The following is a 20599-nucleotide window of genomic DNA, read 5'->3' on the forward strand; positions in this document are numbered from 1 at the left end:
AACTTCACAGACGGCTGCTTCTATTCCTAAGCAAAAAAAAAAAGAAAAAAAAGAAAAAGAAAAAGAAAAAATGTTCTTGTTATTTTATTGTTTGTACAGCCATCCTCTAGCTGTTCTATTTGGAGATATTTTGATTGAGTATGCAACTCCTCTAGTACAGGCGATATCTAAGAGGTGAACTTTAAAGAATTAAATTTAAAAGAGATTTCAGTAATAATAGAGATTAATTATAATAAATTGCAGAGAATAGCTGGTACAGATGCCTGGAATCCCATACTTGGTGTTGTTTAATCCTGCCTCCTGTTCTCAGGAACTAAATCAAACATCAAATGAAATGAAAAACATTAGCTTAATATAAAGGTTATGAAAGGTGACAGAGTAGTAAATTGAAGCCAATTTGTCCTTTATTCCCTACAGTGCCACAGCACAAGAGTAGGAAATGTTTTCAGTTCACTACAGCTCTGAAAGGATCAGCAGAGTAAAATTTTGTCTTTTGGGCTTTTAAGATCAGTCATTTAACTACTAATAAGGTAAAAGAGTAAAACTCTTCTTGGGCAAAGAGTTGAAAATGCTTCTCCAACTCAGTGAATACAGTTCCCAATATCAAAATCAAAAGATGATACATTTGTCTATTGACTGAAAGTCACATACTTCTTTTAGTTATTTGCTTTTTCAGCGATGATCCAAACCAGAACACTGAACAATCTGAGATTATCAACTAATCTGCTCTTTTAATATATATAAGAAATGAAAATGTAAGTAAAACAAGCACTGAATAATTAAAGAAACACATAACACTAAGGGCCTGATTTTAATTTGCATAATTTTTTCCATAATAGTGCCTAATTAAGACATCAATTTAAAAAAATAAATCCAATAGAACTCTTAAGATTTTCCGCACTGAATTAACATTAAGGACTTTTAATGAATGTCTTAATTAGACTTTGTTATTCATGGAAATTTTACACAAATTGAAATCAGGTCCTGCGTGCAATGTTCCCAGCTGAGTCTCAGCAAAAATGCTATAGGACTGAAAGACTTTCAATTCATGCACAGTTAGCAATTTGTATTCTAAAGCCGACATACTCCGTTTTCACTTTTTGGTTTAATTTGCATTAATACTGTAACCAACAAAAATCACTTTGTTGAGACTTTCCATCAAAGTAAGTTTTGGTTTTATGAACCCAGTGTTTTTGTTGTTGTTGTTGTTTGTTTTTGCTGTTTTTTTAATACATAAAATTTCATGCAGCTGGGTTGGAGCATTTGCCCATGGGCACAATAGCCACAGTGACCTTCTGAACAGCCCAGAGAGGCCTTATTTGTTATTCAACATAGAAACTTTGATTCAGTCTCAAGTTCTACTGCTCTTGTGCCTGAAACACGTACTGAAAGGTCTGTCATTATCTGTGGGGAAAAAACCCATCAACACAACAATCTCCTCACCCTCATAAGACAACTCTTCCAAAGGAACCTAATTCTTAGGAGCAGGAAAACCTGCCTGCTGCCACTTCAGCGCATTCCCAAGGCTCTCCCAAACACATGCTAGTGCACAAGCTACAGGACTCCACAGGAACATTTCAGACAAAACATCAAACCAGATACCAGCCCAAGCTGCAAAGATTACATTACATTGACACTGGAAATACTCCAAGCATTGACAGATCAAGACTCGGCTGCACTTTATCCCATAGTGCAGATCGCATGTTAATGCTGTGTGCTGATGCTATCATGGAAAGCAGTTTTGCACACAGTCCTGTACAAATTACTTTTCTAATGAAAACCACATTAATTCCCAATATCAGAGACAAGCCTAAATGAGTGTAGCAGTCAGAAACTCTTCCGTTGCTGCATGTTCCCTACAGAAGGAAGGAAAAACAAGTCCAAGAATCTGCACTGTGCTCACTAAATGTCTTTACATCTGTGCAATGTCAGGTGTCTATGAAACAGTGCAAGCATTACCTTGCCGGACTTTATTTTATTTGCTGGTCTGTAAATACACTTGTATGTTTGTGCATGTGTGTAAATGTGTGCGCATGTATAAGCAGATGCCTGGCTCCATCCTGCAGCAGGAGCTTCACTTCTGTCCTGACACTCAGGCCACAGCAGCACCCAGCCTGCAGGAGGGATGTGGGATGGGGATTGGTGGTGTTGGCACTGGCAAAGCTCTGAGTGCAAGCATTTCTCTTTTGCTTGGCAGAGCAACAGTGAGTTAATATGACTACCTTACTCCTTTTATTCAATCAAGTCAAAAAGGAAAAGTGCTCCAGCTCCCAGCTTTCTCTGAGAGTAGAACTAGTGAGATATCAGTATAAACATCTTGGAAGAGATACACATTCCTCACTGGATTGCTTTTGGAGGGTTCGCATGGTTTTACAGTACCTGGCTAGTCTGCGGACTGGACGGGTCGTAAGAAGGTACATAATTCTTCAGAGTATCCTGAGGATTCAGGTGGGGAGGATATCTGATCGTTGGATGAGAGAAGTAACTAGACGGGGCAGGAGGGAGAATAGCTTGTGCTGGAAATGGCAATGGTGAAGGTGAAGGTGGAGTTCTAGTTGAGATGACTGGAGAAGATAAAATAAAATTAAAATTAATTTGCATGTTGTTTCTTCTAAAATTCTTCATCTCTGTGTTACAACAAGAAAATTAAGAAGTCAGTTATAAACCTGCACATTGTATTCTTGTTTCATGGTATTCTTACAGAAGTCTTTCGTGTCCTTCCTTCACACCATTCCAGGCAATGGAAAGCACTTCTCTTTTGAATTCATAAATAGAATAACTTGTTTTGATTTTGTGGGTTATGCCTTCATTTTTTTTTAAATTATTTTTCTTCAGGCAGTAATTATTCTTTACCATAAAACACTTCAATATAAAATTTTCCAATTTGTAGCCTAAATAAACAGAATAAATATTTTACTAAATAGATAAAACCTACACTTTCATTCACATCATTTCAACAGATGAGAACACAGCCACCATGTCTTAAGAAAACAGTGATTCATCACTGTATCGCACTCTACCTGCTTCATGTGGGGATGGGTAATAACTATTCAGTAATAAAGCCATGAATAATTAGCTGACCTTTTTGAAAATGCTAATGAACATTCAACTTCAGGGCCTGGGAAACCAGTCCATACTATAAAAATATCTCTGGCAAAAAAAAAAAGGGTTCTACACTGTACATGTTTCGCTTTACATTCCCTTTCTTCCCAGCCCTTACAAACACATACTTCTCTATCTATAGACTATATGTCACGTCTAAACAACCAGCAGTGTTTTCATAGTGAAAGGAATGTACAGTATGTCCTGCCATGCCTGCCTCATCCGGCTGGAAGTGGAGAACGTTCCTCTCCCGGGCTGCACAGACACCCACCTTGCCCCTCGCTACACAGCTGGTGGGCACCTACATGTGGCTTGTTTAAAGGAGGTGCTGATTTCAGAAAAAGTAAAGAAAAGACAGTGCTGAGCTCATTTTCCTTAATGGGATGGTGCAAAATCTGATCTGTGTAAGCACGGTATTTTGCGAACTGTTCACGAGTATCATCACATCCCATTTCTGTACTATATCAGCACAAGCACACCAACAGTGCTCTACTGGGCTATCTGCGATATCTTTGTTTTTTTCCAGCTTAATTTTTAAGTGGATTTCTATTTTTGAGCTGAGACCAAATGGAAGTTTGCCCTTGCTAGAAATGTTCCAAAATTGCTGTACTTTGTAATCAAAACCTTGCAAATCCCCAAAACATTGCTCACTGACAAAAAAGAATATGCTGTACAGATAGCAATCAGATCTTCCAGTGAGTAAATAGCTGAACTATGGAATTAGGTTACAATTATATCTTGTTATTCAAACACATACACCTAAAAATTATACACTAAAAGCAAATGTGTCAACACATAAGTGTGGGGTCAAAAATAATTACAGAAACTTCTGAGAATGATTTCTTTTAATCACTGCTCCACCAACTCAGTTAACTTATAAAACATTATTTACTGCTCTGTCATGGGAACTCTGCAAAACAAACTCAAGTGAGTAGGAAAACATCCATTCCATCTCCATTGTGACTGAGTACGGTGGAAATCCACAAAGACCAGAATGAGTTCAGGCTTCCTTTCACAATACAGTAAGAAGATGTTAAGGGGAATGTAGTTCTTGCATGTAAGATGAAGGATAAAACCTCCACATCATAGGGAAATCACAAAAGAGAAACTTCTCAAAGTAGAACTGCATGTTAAAAAAAAGGGTGTGCTCAGATTTGCTTCACTCTTCAAAACATCCAGCTTTGCTCAAGAAATTAAACCCTTTCTATGCAGTGTATAAGGAGAGGTGATGAGTCACTGAGGGAAGACTTCTGTGTACTGTGTTCTCATCTGGAGAATCAGAGTAACTCTCAGCTCTCAACTGAAATAGACCCTGGTGATGGAATTTCCCTGTCTTTCCTATTAGGACCACAATATAACATACAGTGATTTCCCTTCCCAAAAATCACCCTTATAGTTCCTTCACACTTCAAATGAAGTTCTAGTGTGGATTTACTATGGAACTCAAAAAAAAAAAAAAAAAAAAAAAAAAGCTGATAATCATTTATCACAGAGAATTCAAAAGAAGCATGGCAGTTATTTCATGTAATGAATATAATGGTGAATTCTCTTTTGTATGCAATCCTACCTATTCTGGTATCTAAATGCAATACACTCACAGAAATAATAATAATAATAATTACAATAATAATAATAATAATAATGATAAAAGTAGAAGGAGGAAAAACAGAGAGAATTTTTCCTCTGTTACTTTCTTTATTAGACCTAATCCTAAATTCTTTCCATACTACCTGAACTACCGCAAGTCTCTGCAAGGTTACCACAACCTCTGCAACATACTCAGTTCTGTTCCTGTCCCCACAGTAATATAAATGGCATTAGGTGTCTACATAATTCTGTAAAATGCATCATTATCACAAAGTAGGAAAGATCAGAAGACAAATAGGGAGGAATTTCTTCCACCTCTGTAGTCCTCACCACTCTGTGCAACTCCTGGGATTCCTGGGTGGTGATGCTGGGGAAAAGTGCTCAGTCTTGGTGAAGAATCCTGGGGAGAAGTAGGACTAAACAAAGGCTTTTCAGGTTTCTTCATTGTAGGAGAAGACATATCTGCAATAAGAAGATAAAGTAAAATTAATTAGAGCAATGACATTAGCTTAAAAGTAAAATTAATCAGAGCAATGACATTAGCTTAAAAGTCCATCACAGGGCACATGATTTTGTAAACTGTAAGTGTTTATTTTTGCAGTTCTTGCACAAATATTGTTTGGTGACCCAACTCCCCTATGAGCAATAAACTAATTTTAAACTATCACTTTCCAACTTGAGAATGAATAATAATCCACTGGCTAGTCTTTGTCCTCCGAAACAGAAACTACATTCCTTTCATACCAGAGAAGCCAAACAGCAAAGAAATGCATGTCTTCAGAACCTCCCTAGATACTTCTCAGCTCCCCACAACATCACCAAATCATCTCCTCCTTCAACAGCCACATAACAGTTATTGCATTTTTTAATGGAACACCTACACTCAGGTGTGTAGGGTAACTGCCATGTACATGCCATTTTATGGTATTTATTATTTTGTTATTTCAAAACCCTTCCCTTACCCTTTTCAAAACCATACTGAAACAATGTAACCTTCCTAAGAATAAAGGATGCTTTAACTCTTCTCTTTCATATTTTCCATGTGTCAAGTAGGGCCTTCCCACTTCCTCTCAGTTTCCGTATCAACAGGACTTGCTACATGAAGGTTGTTGGCTGCAGTAGCAGGGAAAAGCAAATGATTTCTACCATACAGGGTTGCTGATGTTGCCCCAAGCAAAAACACCGAATTCTTTCCAAAAGTTTAAATTAATTAATTGCGCTTCGAATCAAATTAAATTATTTCGAAGTTAATTTTAATATTTTTATAGGACACACATCAGCATTGTAAGTGTGTTCCATTTCAAATCAACGGGAATAACTCATGTTTAAAGTGAAGCTCATTTCTTAAGTACTTTACTGGATTGGGGCCATGATGCAGCTGACTTTCCTACATGGACCGTGTTCATCCCTAAAGTGATTTTGGCACTTCTAATATTAGTGCACTGTACTGTGCTATTCTGAGGAACACAAAATCTTCTTGGAAGATCTCTGTAAGTGGGAACGCCCTACTGAGACCAAATCAGACCAAAACTTTCTGAACTGACTGGAGTTTAAGTGAGAGGTTTGGCCCTGAAAGTCTTTCTCTTAGACTGAGACTGTGCTGCCCATCTGCCCTGCAAGCATGGCTGAACTCGACAGAGGCACTGCTGCCAGGCAGGGCAGATCCTACAAGTGCTCCTCCACCACTCCCGCAACACCTCTTCTGCCCTTTGCCCATAGCTGGTGCATCTGTTGATGTCCCAGACACCTTACCAATTGACCCCTTCAGAAAGGCTGCTGAGAAAGGATTTTGTTCAGGGAAGTGTTCAACAAGAGCGAGGAATTGCTTTACAACAAAGCAATTCAGCTCTCTTTCCATTTTAACAGATATGACAAAGGCTGCCGTATGTTTTTTATTATACTGATCTGTTGCAACTTTCTGTTGTTATCATAAATGCTGAGTGCTAACAGAGGCACCTCCAGCTGTCTGATAAAAATTTTGTGAATAAATTATTGTTGAGAAAGAAAATGGAAGAATATTTTTGTTTCTTTGAATCCATCAGCAGCCAGCAAAGATCATAACTTCCAAATGGTTGCAGTTTGGATGAATATTTATTCCACTAAGCTAGAAAATCCTTTCTAAAGCTGAAAGACAATTTTCTTAAACTAATTTTTGCATAAGCAGCCAACACAACAAAAAAGCACATTAATTCTGGAATTAATTTGAAACATTTCACTATGTTTTTATTTTTTGCTTGAATGACAGCCCTAGCTTCTTAATATAAGCTCCTAGTTCCACACCTTCGCAACAGAAATGAGGTCTTGTCATGTCAAGAGCAGAAAGAGTCATGATACAGAATCCACCAAATATTTTGTCTTTTTGTACTCTGGTTCATGGTATGAACACTCTGCCACTGCAGAAACACTGCAAAGTCTGAGAAAAAGAGAAGTGTTTCTAACACCTTTTGGGCTTTCTGTTCAACAGTTGTTACAGAAGGTATTGGTAATCACGTATCTTTCTGGTTAAACCACATATAGTCCATTGCAAATAAGAGAATGTACAAAAAAGTTGGATTTTTCTTCAATTTAAAAGTACTGCAGTTGAATTTCCCAAAGGAAGAAAAAAAATATGTGTTGGAAGTGGAAAATCTCTTCCTTATGTGAAGCCCATATTCAGCAAAAGAATTCATGAAAGAAGGAGCTGCCTAGCTCCTGAAGGTCTGCACATGTCAGCATCTCTGATTGCTGGAATGCAGCAGAGATTTAATTTGGTGTGTGGCTGTTACTTCATTAAACAAGCAAAAGTTGTTGTGTTTTTCGAAACCAAAATATTTTAGTTTCTCAGAAGAAGAATGCTACATGAAGTGCAACGTAATTAGAATATCCATTAACCCCCCAGAGGCATCACTAATGTGAAAAGAATATTCTGAAAAGGAAATTGGTGACTAAGATAAAGCTCGCAGTTCCTTTAAAAACATGTCATTTTCTTCTGCTCCTATTTGTGGAGAAGAGAATTGTAGTCAGCACATAGAAGACAGACAGAGTAAACTGCAAAGCAAATGCAATGAAATTCTCATGCAGAAGACTATTTCCTCACTAAGGTGAATGCCACTGGTAGTCATTAGCAGAAAAGTCAGCACTGCCAAAAAAATACTAATGAGCAGCCAAAACAGGGACTTCAAATACACTGTGTGGCACACCACCACAAAGTACCTTCAGAAGTCTCGTACACAGCAGAAGCAACTGCAGAGAATAATGGCTAGAGCACATGTGGCAGCCTTGCCATTAAAATCATGCACTTGGCATTGGAATGGCAATGTGATTCAGATAGCCACTTCCCTGGCATCCTGCATACACTGACATCTTAATGCAGCATTCATGGGCCTCTCACTGCCAAGGAATTGATGAAGCTGACAAGGGAGTTGGAACAATAACAGTCTATGTAAGGAAAAAAGCTTCAGCCACGTCCTCCTTGAGCAGGTGAGGAGGCTCATATCTGTTATAAGGAAGGATACTGCTTACAGTTCTCTGAAGAGTAACCAGTTACAAAAATGAAGAGAGGCTGAAAAAGGGCAAAACAGTTGTTCACTGTCTTTAGTTTTGCGGTGTCTTAAATAAAGAGAGTGAGTAAAGCAACAAAGAGACTCAAAGTGATTCTTCCAGTAACTTCTACACAGTGGAAAACACACATTTTTCTCATTTTGAAACATATTTGATTTTTTTTCACGTCATGAGATGTAGTCTAGTTGCCACACACAGCTTAGTTACATACTGATAACTGCATAATGAGTGACCAGCAGAGGTCACAGGAATAGGTTGCTTGCTCTTAAGTCTGTGTCAGAGTTTCAGGAATGAAATTCCAATCCTTATTACATGAGGAATGAAAATAAAACAGTTTCCAGTATGATTTATTTTTAGACTTCTGGAAAAATGCTAAGTATATATGAAGAGCAGAAAGATGCCAAAAACACTTGGACAAAATTATCAAAAGGTCAACATTAATCAGAACACACTGTGTCCTGTCCTGCCTCAAACTTTCTTCAAATGTGAAAAATGGATTTTTTTTTAAAGTCTCAGTCCTATTCCCAATCTTTCTTGCTTGTACTCCTATACTACTGTGATGATGAAGTAATTATGCACCCAAACAGGGGCATGTTATAATTTTTAACACATCACATCAAAGAACAAAGGGATTAATCAAATAGAAAAGACTTGGATCTCATCTCCCAGCCAGGTGAATCTGTCTACATAGGAAGGCAGCAGAACTGTGCTATGAAGCACAGCGTGTGCTGCCTGCTCATCAGCAGCTTGCACAAATGGTGTTCCAGATGTATATCTGTTGAAGACAGCCCAAGGCAACAATTTTGATCAATTTTAATGTGATAAAGCGCTGCAGAGAAAGACTGTGTAGAAACGTGTTTACGTCAGCCTTTAATTAAAGTGTTGTTCACTTCCAAAGAACCTTAGGAAACACTAATGAAACATGAATTTTGACAATTTCCTCATCAAAGCAAAGATCTTTTTCCCCAGTCTGAAGCAGCTTGGGATTCAAGCATCTCCCTGGATGAGTGTCACACTGACACACCGGTCTTCAAGCCACCTGTTCCGAGAGCTTGACTGAAAGCAGGCAGAGATCTGGAGCACATTTGAACATCCACCAGCCTGTTTCTCAGTACCTGATCTGCTGTCTTGTACAGTACCACAACAGGACAGGAGACATGCTCAAAATCAGAGTAGGAAGAAGTCAAAAGCAAATATTAAATTTATTTTAATCCAATTTATTCTTTATCTCTACTCATTAATATCTTTCGTACTGCTTAATTTCACCGGTTTTCCCTTACACGAAACAATTCTGCAGACAGCAATCTGTTAAGATTCATTTACAGCTCGTTAGTGCTGCACCGCCTCCAGAGAAATCAAGATAAAGCCATGTTCAACTTACTGGTTTTTAGAGCTGTAGGGAAAGTGGGAAAGACATGAAGTCCGTAGCATCAGCAGCAGTCTATTAGAATCATCCCCTCAAGCTACAGCTTTAAATGAACTGATCACTTCCCAGAGGCTGTACCTGATCTTATTTCTGTTGCCAGAAAACATTATATACAGGGGGGCCTCACTCCACTGCCTTTACCACATGTTATAGGTACACTTGTGTGAAGCACATGTGGAAACTCAGGAAGATTTTGAATTCACAGCAGATAGCTGTGATATTGTGAGGAATCAAGGCAAATCCCAATGTGCTCAGGAGAACTTGCTTTGTTTTACACCATTGCATGTGAAGAACAAGCACAGCCAACTTCATAAAAGCACTGCAGCATTCAGATGTGCTCAGGGGAGGAGAGGGGAAGCAGAAGGGGAAGGGGAAAGGGAAGGGGAAGGGGAAAGGAAAGGGGAAGGGGAAGGGGATGGGGATAGGGAAGGGAAGGGAAGGGAAGGGAAGGGAAGGGAAGGGAAGGGAAGGGAAGGGAACTGTGGTATGAGTAAATAGGAGAGAAAGACCTAATTATTTAGATGTTGGAAGTGCTTGATATTTTGCATTCCTGCTCAGCATTATGCAGAGATTAGGCTTAGTGTCTGGGTCTCCTGTTGTTGAAATATCTTACTTATCATTAGCTTATTAGTGTCTCATTCTACTTCACTGTAAGTTTTATCTTGGAACAGAAAGAAGCTTTCCTAATGATTTATTGTCATGAAAATAAAATGAAAGGAAAATCAGTTTTGATAATCAGTGCTTTCATGAGAGGAAAATCGACCAAAAAAACATCAAGATCAGTTCTGTCTGATGACTCTCTCAGTAACATATAGCAACTCCCAGCGTGAAGACGCATGTGTTTTCTCTTCTAAAAGAAGCAGTGTGCTCTTACATGCAGGCACATGGACATATTGCTTAGCAGCTCCGAGTGTTCTGAATGTGAGGAACAGTCAGGGTGAAGGTATAAAGAGAGATGCTCGCTTCAAATTTAAAAGCTTGACTTCCATTATATTTTTGCTTCTACATCAAGTAAAGGAAAGCAGTTTATATCTGAAAATTTTATACTACTGAAATAGAACACTTCAGTGTATAAACACTTGATAATCTTCTATCTTCAGATCTGTCTGTTTAGCTCCAGTGTTATTTTTACAGGCGCACCTCCAAAGTTGAAGAAACCAGTCTATCAGACTGTGATACTAGCTATCCTGTCAGCAACCATGCCCAAGGCTAATCTAACACTTTGTTGTGCTGTTTTGCCATTTCACAGCAGCAAAACAATTTATTTGTACTATATCTTCTTATCGGCAGTGAAAAACTGGAGGAACTAGACTGGAATTTCTTCCATTGCTATATTCAGTACTGCAATCTGGTGAGAAAAACACTAAATAATATTCCAGTTTACAAAAGCTATAGAAAAGCAAGAAAAAAAGAAATCTAGTGGCAGTTTTCTGTGTTCATTCTATATTTATCCTTTTTGCACTTCTCAAAAAGCATTTTTATACCTAAGTGAAAAAACTGACGAGTGAACTTTCAACTAACTGAAATACCATGAAATGCAGAAACTCTTCAGATGGAATTCAAGCATCATTTTTCTCATCTTTATGTCTATGCAAACTTGCAGAGCACTGCCAGCAGTTTCTCTGTCATTCCTCACATTCTGTGGGATATATTAAACTTAGTGATATCCATTACCTAAGCAAGAAAGGGGTTGGACAGAAGGATTGTATCTACCTGCCCTTGCAAATCCTGGCATATCACGGAAAAAAATAAGATCTCCATGTCATCAAGTTCCAAAATGGTTTCTATTGCTGTGTGTGACTAACCTGATAAAAATGAATTTCTTCCCTGCCTTACAGGGTATCCTACTTTTTACAAATATAAAGCAAAACAATTCAGTACAATTCCAACTCACAGAATTTAAAAAACACTTGCAATTGAAAAGTATAACATATGCTAGTGAATGGTTGTTTAAATCAGGGTATTTTGGAAATCTGCATACGCATTTCCTAAAATGAATTTTTTCTTATTTTCATTTTTTATAAAAAGCAGTTTATGAAATAGGAAAAGAGTAAAGTTATGATGGCCAGATTAGAACATTGATCTTAAAGATAAAAACATGAGAAACCTCCATTTCCCAAAGAAATTTCAAAAAATGTTTACCTGTAGGACATACGGACTTAATCCTATAGTTAGTGTGATAGTGTTATTTGACATGAGATTAAATGTCTTTAAATTTACATCTATTCCCACTAAAATTAGGCTGAAATTATGACATGCTTCTCTGTAAGAACATTGGGCAGTAATTCTTAATTCTTACCCTTTATTAGAAGGTAACAGGAAGTCTGACAGATTCATATCACTAGCTATATTCAGTATGAATAATTTCACTGTTTCTTATAGAAAACATTTTTTTTTCCATGCATTATTCTTCTGACATAGAGGTAGTCAGCCTTTTTCACCCTACATGCCACATACTAAAAGTGTTGTGCAGTAGTGAGACCCCAAGACACAGGTCCCACTCGTGTGACTGTGAGGAGCTGGGCTGTTGCAGTTGGAGAGAGGTGATAATGTCACCAAATCTGTAGTGACCCACGGGGGCCAGTAACAGAATCCAGATTTCACATCCACAGCCCTCTTGCCTCTCTCCTCACCCAGATATCAGGGTCCGCTTATCCAACCACCTCTACACCAGTGCAGCCCATCAGATGTCATACAGGAAGTAGTCATGAGCAACTCAAAGCTCAGTGGGGTGGCTACCAGCGAAAAACGGAATAGGATTTTGGAAATAAAAAGCACAAAGCCAAAAATGCACTGCTGCTACTGAGTAGAACAGAACATACTATAAAAAACAGTGTTCCAAGTACTCTGTATTGCCATAAATAACCTTTAAGTAACTAGAATGCATTTTATGTACTTCACTACTTCTTTATTTAACTTTTTCTCTGTAGAAACAGACTGGACCACTTAATCACCTATGAATCATTGTTAAGAAGTGTAATTCCAGTACATAGCTGTGGTAAAAGAGCATTATGGGAGGCTGTGAGAAAAACTAATTAAAAAGTCAAACAAATTATACAGACTTTTACATTTTAGTCATTAATTAAATTATCCTACAGAAAGTCATCCAAAGGAAAAGAGGTAGAGCACTTTATTAATACCATCTTCTTATTACTGAGATCCAAGGAAGTTGGCCTCGAAAATGAAATCAATGCTGTAATCTTAACTGCAAAAGTCAGAAAATTATTCACAATTTCCAATTTAAGGTAAGTTGTTGATTTAGGGGCATTTAGGTTATGGCATCTCCTTTCTATGACTAATGTAATCTATATTTGTACGTTTAGGGTGGTTTAATAGGTGTGATATATTAATGTAATTATACATCCACTTGGGGAATGGTTTTGAACTAAGATAAAATTGTCAACTCACATATGACTACAATTGAGTTTGATACAGCCTAAATGAAAGTAGTGAAAAGAAGAAGTGAAAAACTTTTTCAAATTTATCAATGTACACAGAATAGAAAGAATCTATTGATAAAGACAAAAGGGAGTAGCGCCTAAAAAATGTACGTGTTCATTGTATTTCCATCTCGACTTTAGCACAAATGGAAAAATATTGGCAATGCAGGAACCTATCATTCACGTAGTACTGAATAGCAGTTCCTTTGGTAACTGAAAAATAGGTCAGATCATACAGAATAATACTTTATCTGCAATTTTTGATATTCAAAGTATCTGAGAAGTTTCAAAACTAATACTGAAGCTTATTATTCGGCAACAAATCGAATATAGTGTATATATAATAGAATATAAAACAGTATTCTAACTCAAAGTAGGACAATTACAAGTAACATTCTGGGACAAATCTTGCTTTAAAACATGCATTTTCTCACTAATTTCAATAACTGAATAGGTGCCATGGATATATGAAAAATATCCTTATACATTTACATCTTTCACTGATATGTATGGGAGAAAAATATACTAACCCTGAGTACATTCTACTCACTAATTATTTGTTGAAAACACTGATTAATAGGTCTTATCGCATTATGTTTTTCAAAATAATAGACAGAGATCCTATAATGAGGTTTTTTATATGACTTTATTGAGTAAATAACAGCCATTTCCAGAAATGCAAAAAATCAAACTCTTTTGTAAACTTCTTATTGTGTCTCATACTGTATTTTTCTTTCTGTCCTTCTTTCTGAACACTGCAGTATTCTTTAGTTATTCAGAATCTGCCCAATTAATAACCTCATCATCTGCTACTCTGAATATTTGAAGAAAATTCTGAACCAGTCAAAAATTGGTCTAAAGCTGTTATGTGAGGACTGCTCTGAAAATAATGCCTTCTGTTTTATTATGTCAGCCCACAAAACCAGGGATGGATGTTGGCAGTACGACAGTAGAGATCAAACTTTCTCATCAATATTTCGTTACATTTTGTTGCCATGTGGCAGGTGGCAGCAGAGAGACAGTCTGACACAATGGCATCTGACATGGACGTGTGTAAGAAAGAAAGGTACGTCACTGGATTCTTCCATGAGTAAAAACTGGCACCTGTTGATATTTGTTGATGCCTGCTGACTGTTGATGGAGACCAAACAGTGGATGTGAGCACAGTGAGGTGATGGGTGTTGTGTTTCAGTCGTGGTGACAGCAACAGGGGGTGTCACCTCCGCTAGCGCAAGTTTTTACATGTGCAGAAAAATGCATAGTAATGTTGGTGACTATGCTCTAAAATAATGTTCTGTAGGTGAGAATTTGTTCAATCATATAGCGCTATTGCGCTCAGTGTATCTATTGTAGTTTCTATGGAAATAAATAGCAGGTATTATTTTTGGAGCAACCTACAGAGAATTCTTTGGTATGGCTTTTCTCTCCTACCCAGTTATCATCTGTTATGTTGGCATCAGCGCTGTGAAAGTACACAATAGCATGAGCAAGGGAGATTTGTCTGCAAGGCTACAAATTGCATTCTTCTTTCTTTTTTTCCTCGTAGCAGAACGAGATGTTTTTAGCGATCAATGAACAGACATTATGTCTTATTTTTAAAAAAATCGGTGGTTCCTCTATGGTAGGCTTTTTTTAAATTAAGTCTACAGCAATAGATTTCTTTCTGTATTGTCAACTTTAAGTGAACTACTGGTACTTAAATTTATAAGGATGAAAATGCCCTTTTACATCTAGGGCTTAAAAAAAAAATAGGTGTAGAAAAATAGTTGAAGGAGTTTTTAAAAGCTATGTTGATTTAAAGGCAAAGAAAGAAAATAATCAATTAACAGGACAGCAAAAACATCATGATAGAATCATAAAATCATAAAATGGCTTAGGTTGAAGAGAGCATTAAAGATCATCTAGTTCCAGCCATCCTGCCACGGACAGAGATGCCACCTGCCAGATCAGGCTGTCCAGGATTTCATCCAGCCTTGCCTTGAATGTCTCCAGGCATGGGGCATCAACAACCTCTCTGGGCAGCATGTGCCAGTGCCTTACCATTCTCTGAGTAAAAAATTTCTTCCTAACATCTAACCTAATTCTTCCCTCTTTTAGTTTAAAGCCATCCCCCCTTGTCCTATCACTGCCAGTGTGAAATGTTGGTCACCCTCCTACTTGTAATCTCCATTTTAGAATGCCACAGTGAGGTCTTCCCAGAGCCTTGACTTTTCCAAGATGAACAAGCACAACTCCCTCAACGTTTCCTCATAGGAGAGGTGGTCCAACCCTCTGATCATCTATGTGGCACTCTGGACCCATTTCAATGGATCCATGTCTTTCCTGCGCTGGAGGCCCCAGGCCTGGACACAGTACTCCATCTGGGGCCTCACAAGGGCACAGCAGAAGGGAACAGTCATCTCCCTTACCCTGCTGGCCACTCAACTTCTGAAGCAGCCCAGGATACTATTCACCTTCCAGGCTGTAAGAGCACACTGCTGACTCATGCCCATCTTTTCGTCCATTAGGACCACCAGGTCCTTTTCCACAGGCCCACTCTCAATGAGTTCTTCTGTACTTGTATCTGGGATTGCCTCAACCAACGTGCAACACATTGCACTTGGCTTTGCTAAATCTCTTTAGGCTCTTGCATGTCCACTTTTTGAAAATGTCCAGGTCCCTCTGGATGGTGTTCCTTCCTTCTAAACTTATCTTAAACTGAGCAGAGAAGTTCATGCATGTGAAATATTTTGATCATCCACTACTGTGTGAAAGTGCTTTTAAGTCTATACACAATATAAAAACAAAGCAACAAATATTATATTTGTATCCTCAGCAAGTATAAGCTGAAGCAGCTTAGAAAAATCAGTTCTGTACAAGCACATCATATGGATGTATTTGATCCTGGAATGCTATTAGAAATCTAGAATTCTCTGTATATGTACTTTGAAAAGTTACTCTTGATTAAAAGTACCCCTTACTTACTGTCACTGAAATTATAAAAACTAATAAAGTGGCAGCATTTTATTACTGTGCACACAGTTAAAAACAGAAAAGTCAGTTTGAGCCCTAAGACGCATATAAGTATGTGTGTGTATATACATGTGTATATGTCCATACAATATTTAAAGAGTATTTTGAAATATTGAAAAATACAAAAGTGGATGTAAAGAAAGTTACTAACAACACATAAACCACTTTAAAATGTGCTTCGATACACAAAAATGTGGAAAATTCACTGAAAATCATAGAAAGACATTTAACAGATACTCATCAAGGTACACCTTTGAAAGATGAAGATGAAGTTAGATGGAGATGAAGTTTCTAAAGCATTAAACTTCAGAAGGAGCACCAGAAGCTGGAATAAAACCTGAGCTCATTCCACCACAGGCCACCAAAAAGCCAAGGTGATCTGTTACCTTTCTCAACTCCTGCACCATGTTAACTACTTCCTCTTTTAGTTCCCTCACTTCAGAAATGAGAATGTCCATCTTTGATGGTCCTTGAGAAGAAGGCCCAAGAAGGAAAGAGCCATTGGGAAGAACACCAATGGGGATGGAGTGTCCAGTGGATGGGGAGAAAGCAAAAGGGGACAAATGTCCAGAAGAGGAATATCCAGCAAAGGGGGTTGGGACCTGAGAAGTGGAGGGTCCAACAGCTGCTGACCAATGAACAGATGAAGGTGATCCCGCTGTTTCAGTTTTAATGGTATGCTGGCATCTTGACTCTTGAATGTTGGTAGAGGTGGGTGAGGTGTGAGGGAGGAAACATGATGGAGAAACTGCAAAATTAAAATTCACTTTGTTGTATATTGACATTTCTAGACACCTGGGTACTAAGGAAATTCACATGAATCAGGTTTTATGGCAACAGTGTGCACTGATAACAATGCCTGTTTTATTGACTTACAACATGCACAGTGTTCTAACTCCACAACAGTAAAATAGATCTCAAGGATTACTGCTGAAATTGCCTGTAACTACGTTAATGAAGTTTGTCAAGCTAGCTCGTAGAAGGAAAGACATAAATGCATAAACTCTGCTTAGTTTTTCTGATATTCCTGTTTTCCTATGATTTATGGAGAAAGTATCTTTACTTATCAGTTAATAAATCAAGATGTTCAGAAGTTCTTAGCCTATTACCTCTGATGTATTTTTTTTACAGCATAAGTAGCTACTTCTGTTACACTTTAAGTAACTCCCACTTCAAATGGAGAAGAGGATTACTATTATTATTATTAAACTCTTTTCCTACACAGTTTTATCTTGCTAAGAATTGCAAAAGCACTATGAAAATTCGATCATGCAGCAATTTCAATCTACTTCACAAGATATTAGTACCTTATTGCAGGAAATGAGATAGACACACACAGAATTCAGTAACAGCAACTTGGGAAAAGGAAGGTTATAGAGATTTACAACACACTTCTGTCTGGATAAATTTCCAATCAGTAAAAACGAAGCTAAGGCACGAGGCAGACATTATTAACATCAGTAGGACACTCATTTGGAAAAAATGAGTTACAAGAAAGAACAAATACCTTATGCAAGATCTGACAACAGACACAGAAATTGAAATCCCAATTGCCTTGTTTGATTTCGTTTCTAAATAATTCAACATCCTCAGGGATGATTCCTCGCTTTCTTAGGCTTTAGGATTTTTGGAGGATTAGTAACTTGGAAAGTAAATAGCAAAGGAAAGGTCTGGAGAAAATTGTGCAGTTACAATTCTTTCTGTTTGCTCTGCAACAAGACCTCACATATGTTTCAAAAATCACGAAAGCTAGAAGCATTTTTTAACTATTTAAGTGTAGAAAAATAATGGCACAAACTACAGTATCTTCCTGCAAGCCTTTGAAGAGAAACTCAAAGACAGTAGAATGGTGCCATGAGCTTCTTTTTTTCTTCAGTAAGTATTTATAATATCATTTTATATACAAGTCAAATTTTATTTATAATACTGATTTTGGTTAATGGAGGGTTTTCTAGGTTTTATATAAGAATAATGCATTTGACCAAACTTACACCACCTAGAATTTCAACTTTTCAGATATGCTTACTTATTTCTACTTAGAATTGAGCCTTGAAACAGTTGACTTTCCCAAAACTTAGCAAGAAACACAACATTTCTTAAACTTATCATGACATCCTGGAAGTAGTATGCCAGGAAAAAAACTGATAACAGTAAAAGGGCAAACTCTGGAGCTTTACAACTGTCTGTGGTATGAGGAAAACTTGAATGTAATTTGGTTAGATTTTTCTTAATTTCACTAATGCCATATACCGGCCCAATCATGAATACTGAAGTCATGTTTCTACTCCTTGTGATGTATGGCTGTGCACTAGAGAATCTGCACAAACTACGAAGATCACAACAGAAGCACTCATACAGTCATCTCTCCAGATGTTCACTCTTCTATCGAACTGCATGGTACATATATATATATATTTTTTTTCACGGAAATATCAAGCATCTGAGAAATTTGCAATAGAAGAAATATGCAAGGAGCTGCCACATATCCATTCCCCACTATACTGGTTTCCAAGGGCAAGCACAGCAGATACTACCTAATAATGTTTCCCCAGCAGTAGGATAACCTCAGAAACTGGCTGAAGCCAAACACAATAAAGGGCAAAAAACTTATATTTCCTGCAGTAAAATACTCATCAGACTATACAGTGGGATACTGGTGCCTTCACAAGAATGGGAGACACTCACATTCTCTGAAAGGCAACCTCACTGACGGGTATCTGATAAAGTTCAATTCTGACCAGTAGTGCTGGAGACTAGGGTACTCAGGCAAGAATGTAAACCCAAGCTAGTAGTTTCTCAGTTTTGGAAACACAGACAGTCAAAGATTGCTTCAGTCCAAAACTCTGGCTACTCAATAGCACAGAAATTAAGTAAAGTAAAATTAATTGGAAATCAACTCAAGCAATCAGAACAATAGTACTGTTTATTGCTGAAAAATGTGGAATGAAGCAGGCAGGTAAAACTGAACAAATTCACAGACTACAGTTCTTAGCAAGCAAAATGACCTAAGAGCTAAAACAGAACTGAGACAGCTGGGAACCATGGAGATCAGCTATGAAAGGTTCCTTCAGCAAGCTTTCATGTAGCACTGCATTTCTTGGAAGCTCCTACAGCTGACACAGAAGCATAAAGGGATTGAGACCACTTCAGAGAAAAACCTTATGCTGTTTTACCATTACCACAAAAACTATTTTAAAGCAAATAAATAAATAAATAAATAATTAGTTGAGGTGAGATCTTGACTCTTGACTCTTACAGAGAATAATAACGAAGATATAATCACAAATCAGGTAACAATTGAAGAGAATGCTCTGCAGAAGGGACAAAACTACTGTTCTTCAGTTTGTGCAGAACCAACAGCAAGATTTTTTTTTAAATCGACAGCAAATACTACGAACAGATAGAAATAAGAAGGAACCCTCAAGAGGAAAAATGAAATATAAAAGAAACAAAGGAGAAAAAAGACAAGCAAGCAACTGTGTGAGAGAAACACGGGTTAAAGAGCAGAGATGAAAGCGCAAGTCAGAGAGTAGGATGAAACATTAAAAGGAGACCAGCTATAACCAAAATGTGAAAAAAAAAAAACCAACCTGTGACTAATCAAATACTGATGCTACCTTGCATGCACAGATGAAAGAGAAAACTTAGAAATAACAACAAAAAAGCCTAAAGCAATATAAAATTGTGGAACACAGGGGTTTTGCACTTGAGTCAGGGTAAGACTAGATACGTATACAGACTGGGAAAGAATTCCTTGAGAGTACCCATTCTGAGAAGGGCTTATGGGTCCTTGCTGATGAAAAACTTAGCATGAGCCAGCGCTGTGTATTTGCAGCCTGAAATGCCAATGGTATCATGGGTTCCTTCAAGAGAGAGGTGGCCAGCAGGGTGAGTTAGGTGATTGTCCCCTTCTGGTCCACCCTCATGAGGCCTCATCTGGAGTACTGTGTCCAGGTCTGGGGCCCCCAACACAGGAAAAATGTGGAGCTTTTGGAGCGGGTCCAGAGGAGGGCCATGAAGATGATCAAAGGTCTTGAGCACTTCTCCTGTGTAGACAGGCTGAGGGAGCTGGGCTTGGTTCAGTTTGGAGAAGAGAAGGCTACAGTGAGACGTCATTATGGCCTTCCAGTATTTAAAGGGAAATTATAATCAGGAGAAAAATCAACATTTTACATGGATCATTAGTGAAAGCACAAGGGATAATGATTTTAAACTAAAGAAGAGACAATTAAGAGAAGCTGTGATGGAGCAAGCAGAAGGAATTTTTTCAGTGGGAGAGTGTGAGGTGCTGGAACAGGCTGTCCAGTGAAGCTGTGGATTCCCCATCCCTGGAGGTGTTCAAGGCCAGGCTGGACAGGGCAACCTGACCTACTACTTGGTAGCCCTGCCTGCAGCAGGGGAGTTAGAACTCAGTGATCTTTGTGTCCCTTCCAACCCAAGCCTTTCTATGATTCTATGATTATTTGATCTGTGCTGAAGAAACAAGATCAAT

At 38.0% G+C, this 20599-nt stretch overlaps 1 protein-coding gene across 7 annotated transcripts in view; it reads right to left on the reverse strand.

Moving 5' to 3' along the window:
* The window catches only part of NFIB (nuclear factor I B), a 109111-nt gene that overhangs the window by 34340 nt on the left and 54172 nt on the right, over positions 1 to 20599 (reverse strand). For 4 of the 7 annotated variants that reach the window (XM_042877377.1, XM_042877376.1, XM_042877375.1 and 1 more), the window contains exons 5-6: positions 5020 to 5151; positions 2380 to 2564 (exon numbers count right to left, since the gene is read on the reverse strand). In XM_042877377.1, coding sequence (XP_042733311.1) covers positions 2380 to 2564; positions 5020 to 5151 — 317 coding nt within the window. Of the gene's footprint in view, positions 1 to 2379; positions 2565 to 5004; positions 5152 to 20599 lie in introns of all 7 variants that reach the window. The other 3 variants (XM_042877374.1, XM_042877372.1, XM_042877373.1) reach the window with 1 other exon arrangement.

The sequence above is a fragment of the Lagopus leucura genome, unplaced genomic scaffold (assembly GCF_019238085.1).
Source record: "Lagopus leucura isolate 7727_CA_CO unplaced genomic scaffold, USGS_WTPT01 Super-Scaffold_100018, whole genome shotgun sequence".
Classification (NCBI taxonomy): domain Eukaryota; kingdom Metazoa; phylum Chordata; class Aves; order Galliformes; family Phasianidae; genus Lagopus; species Lagopus leucura.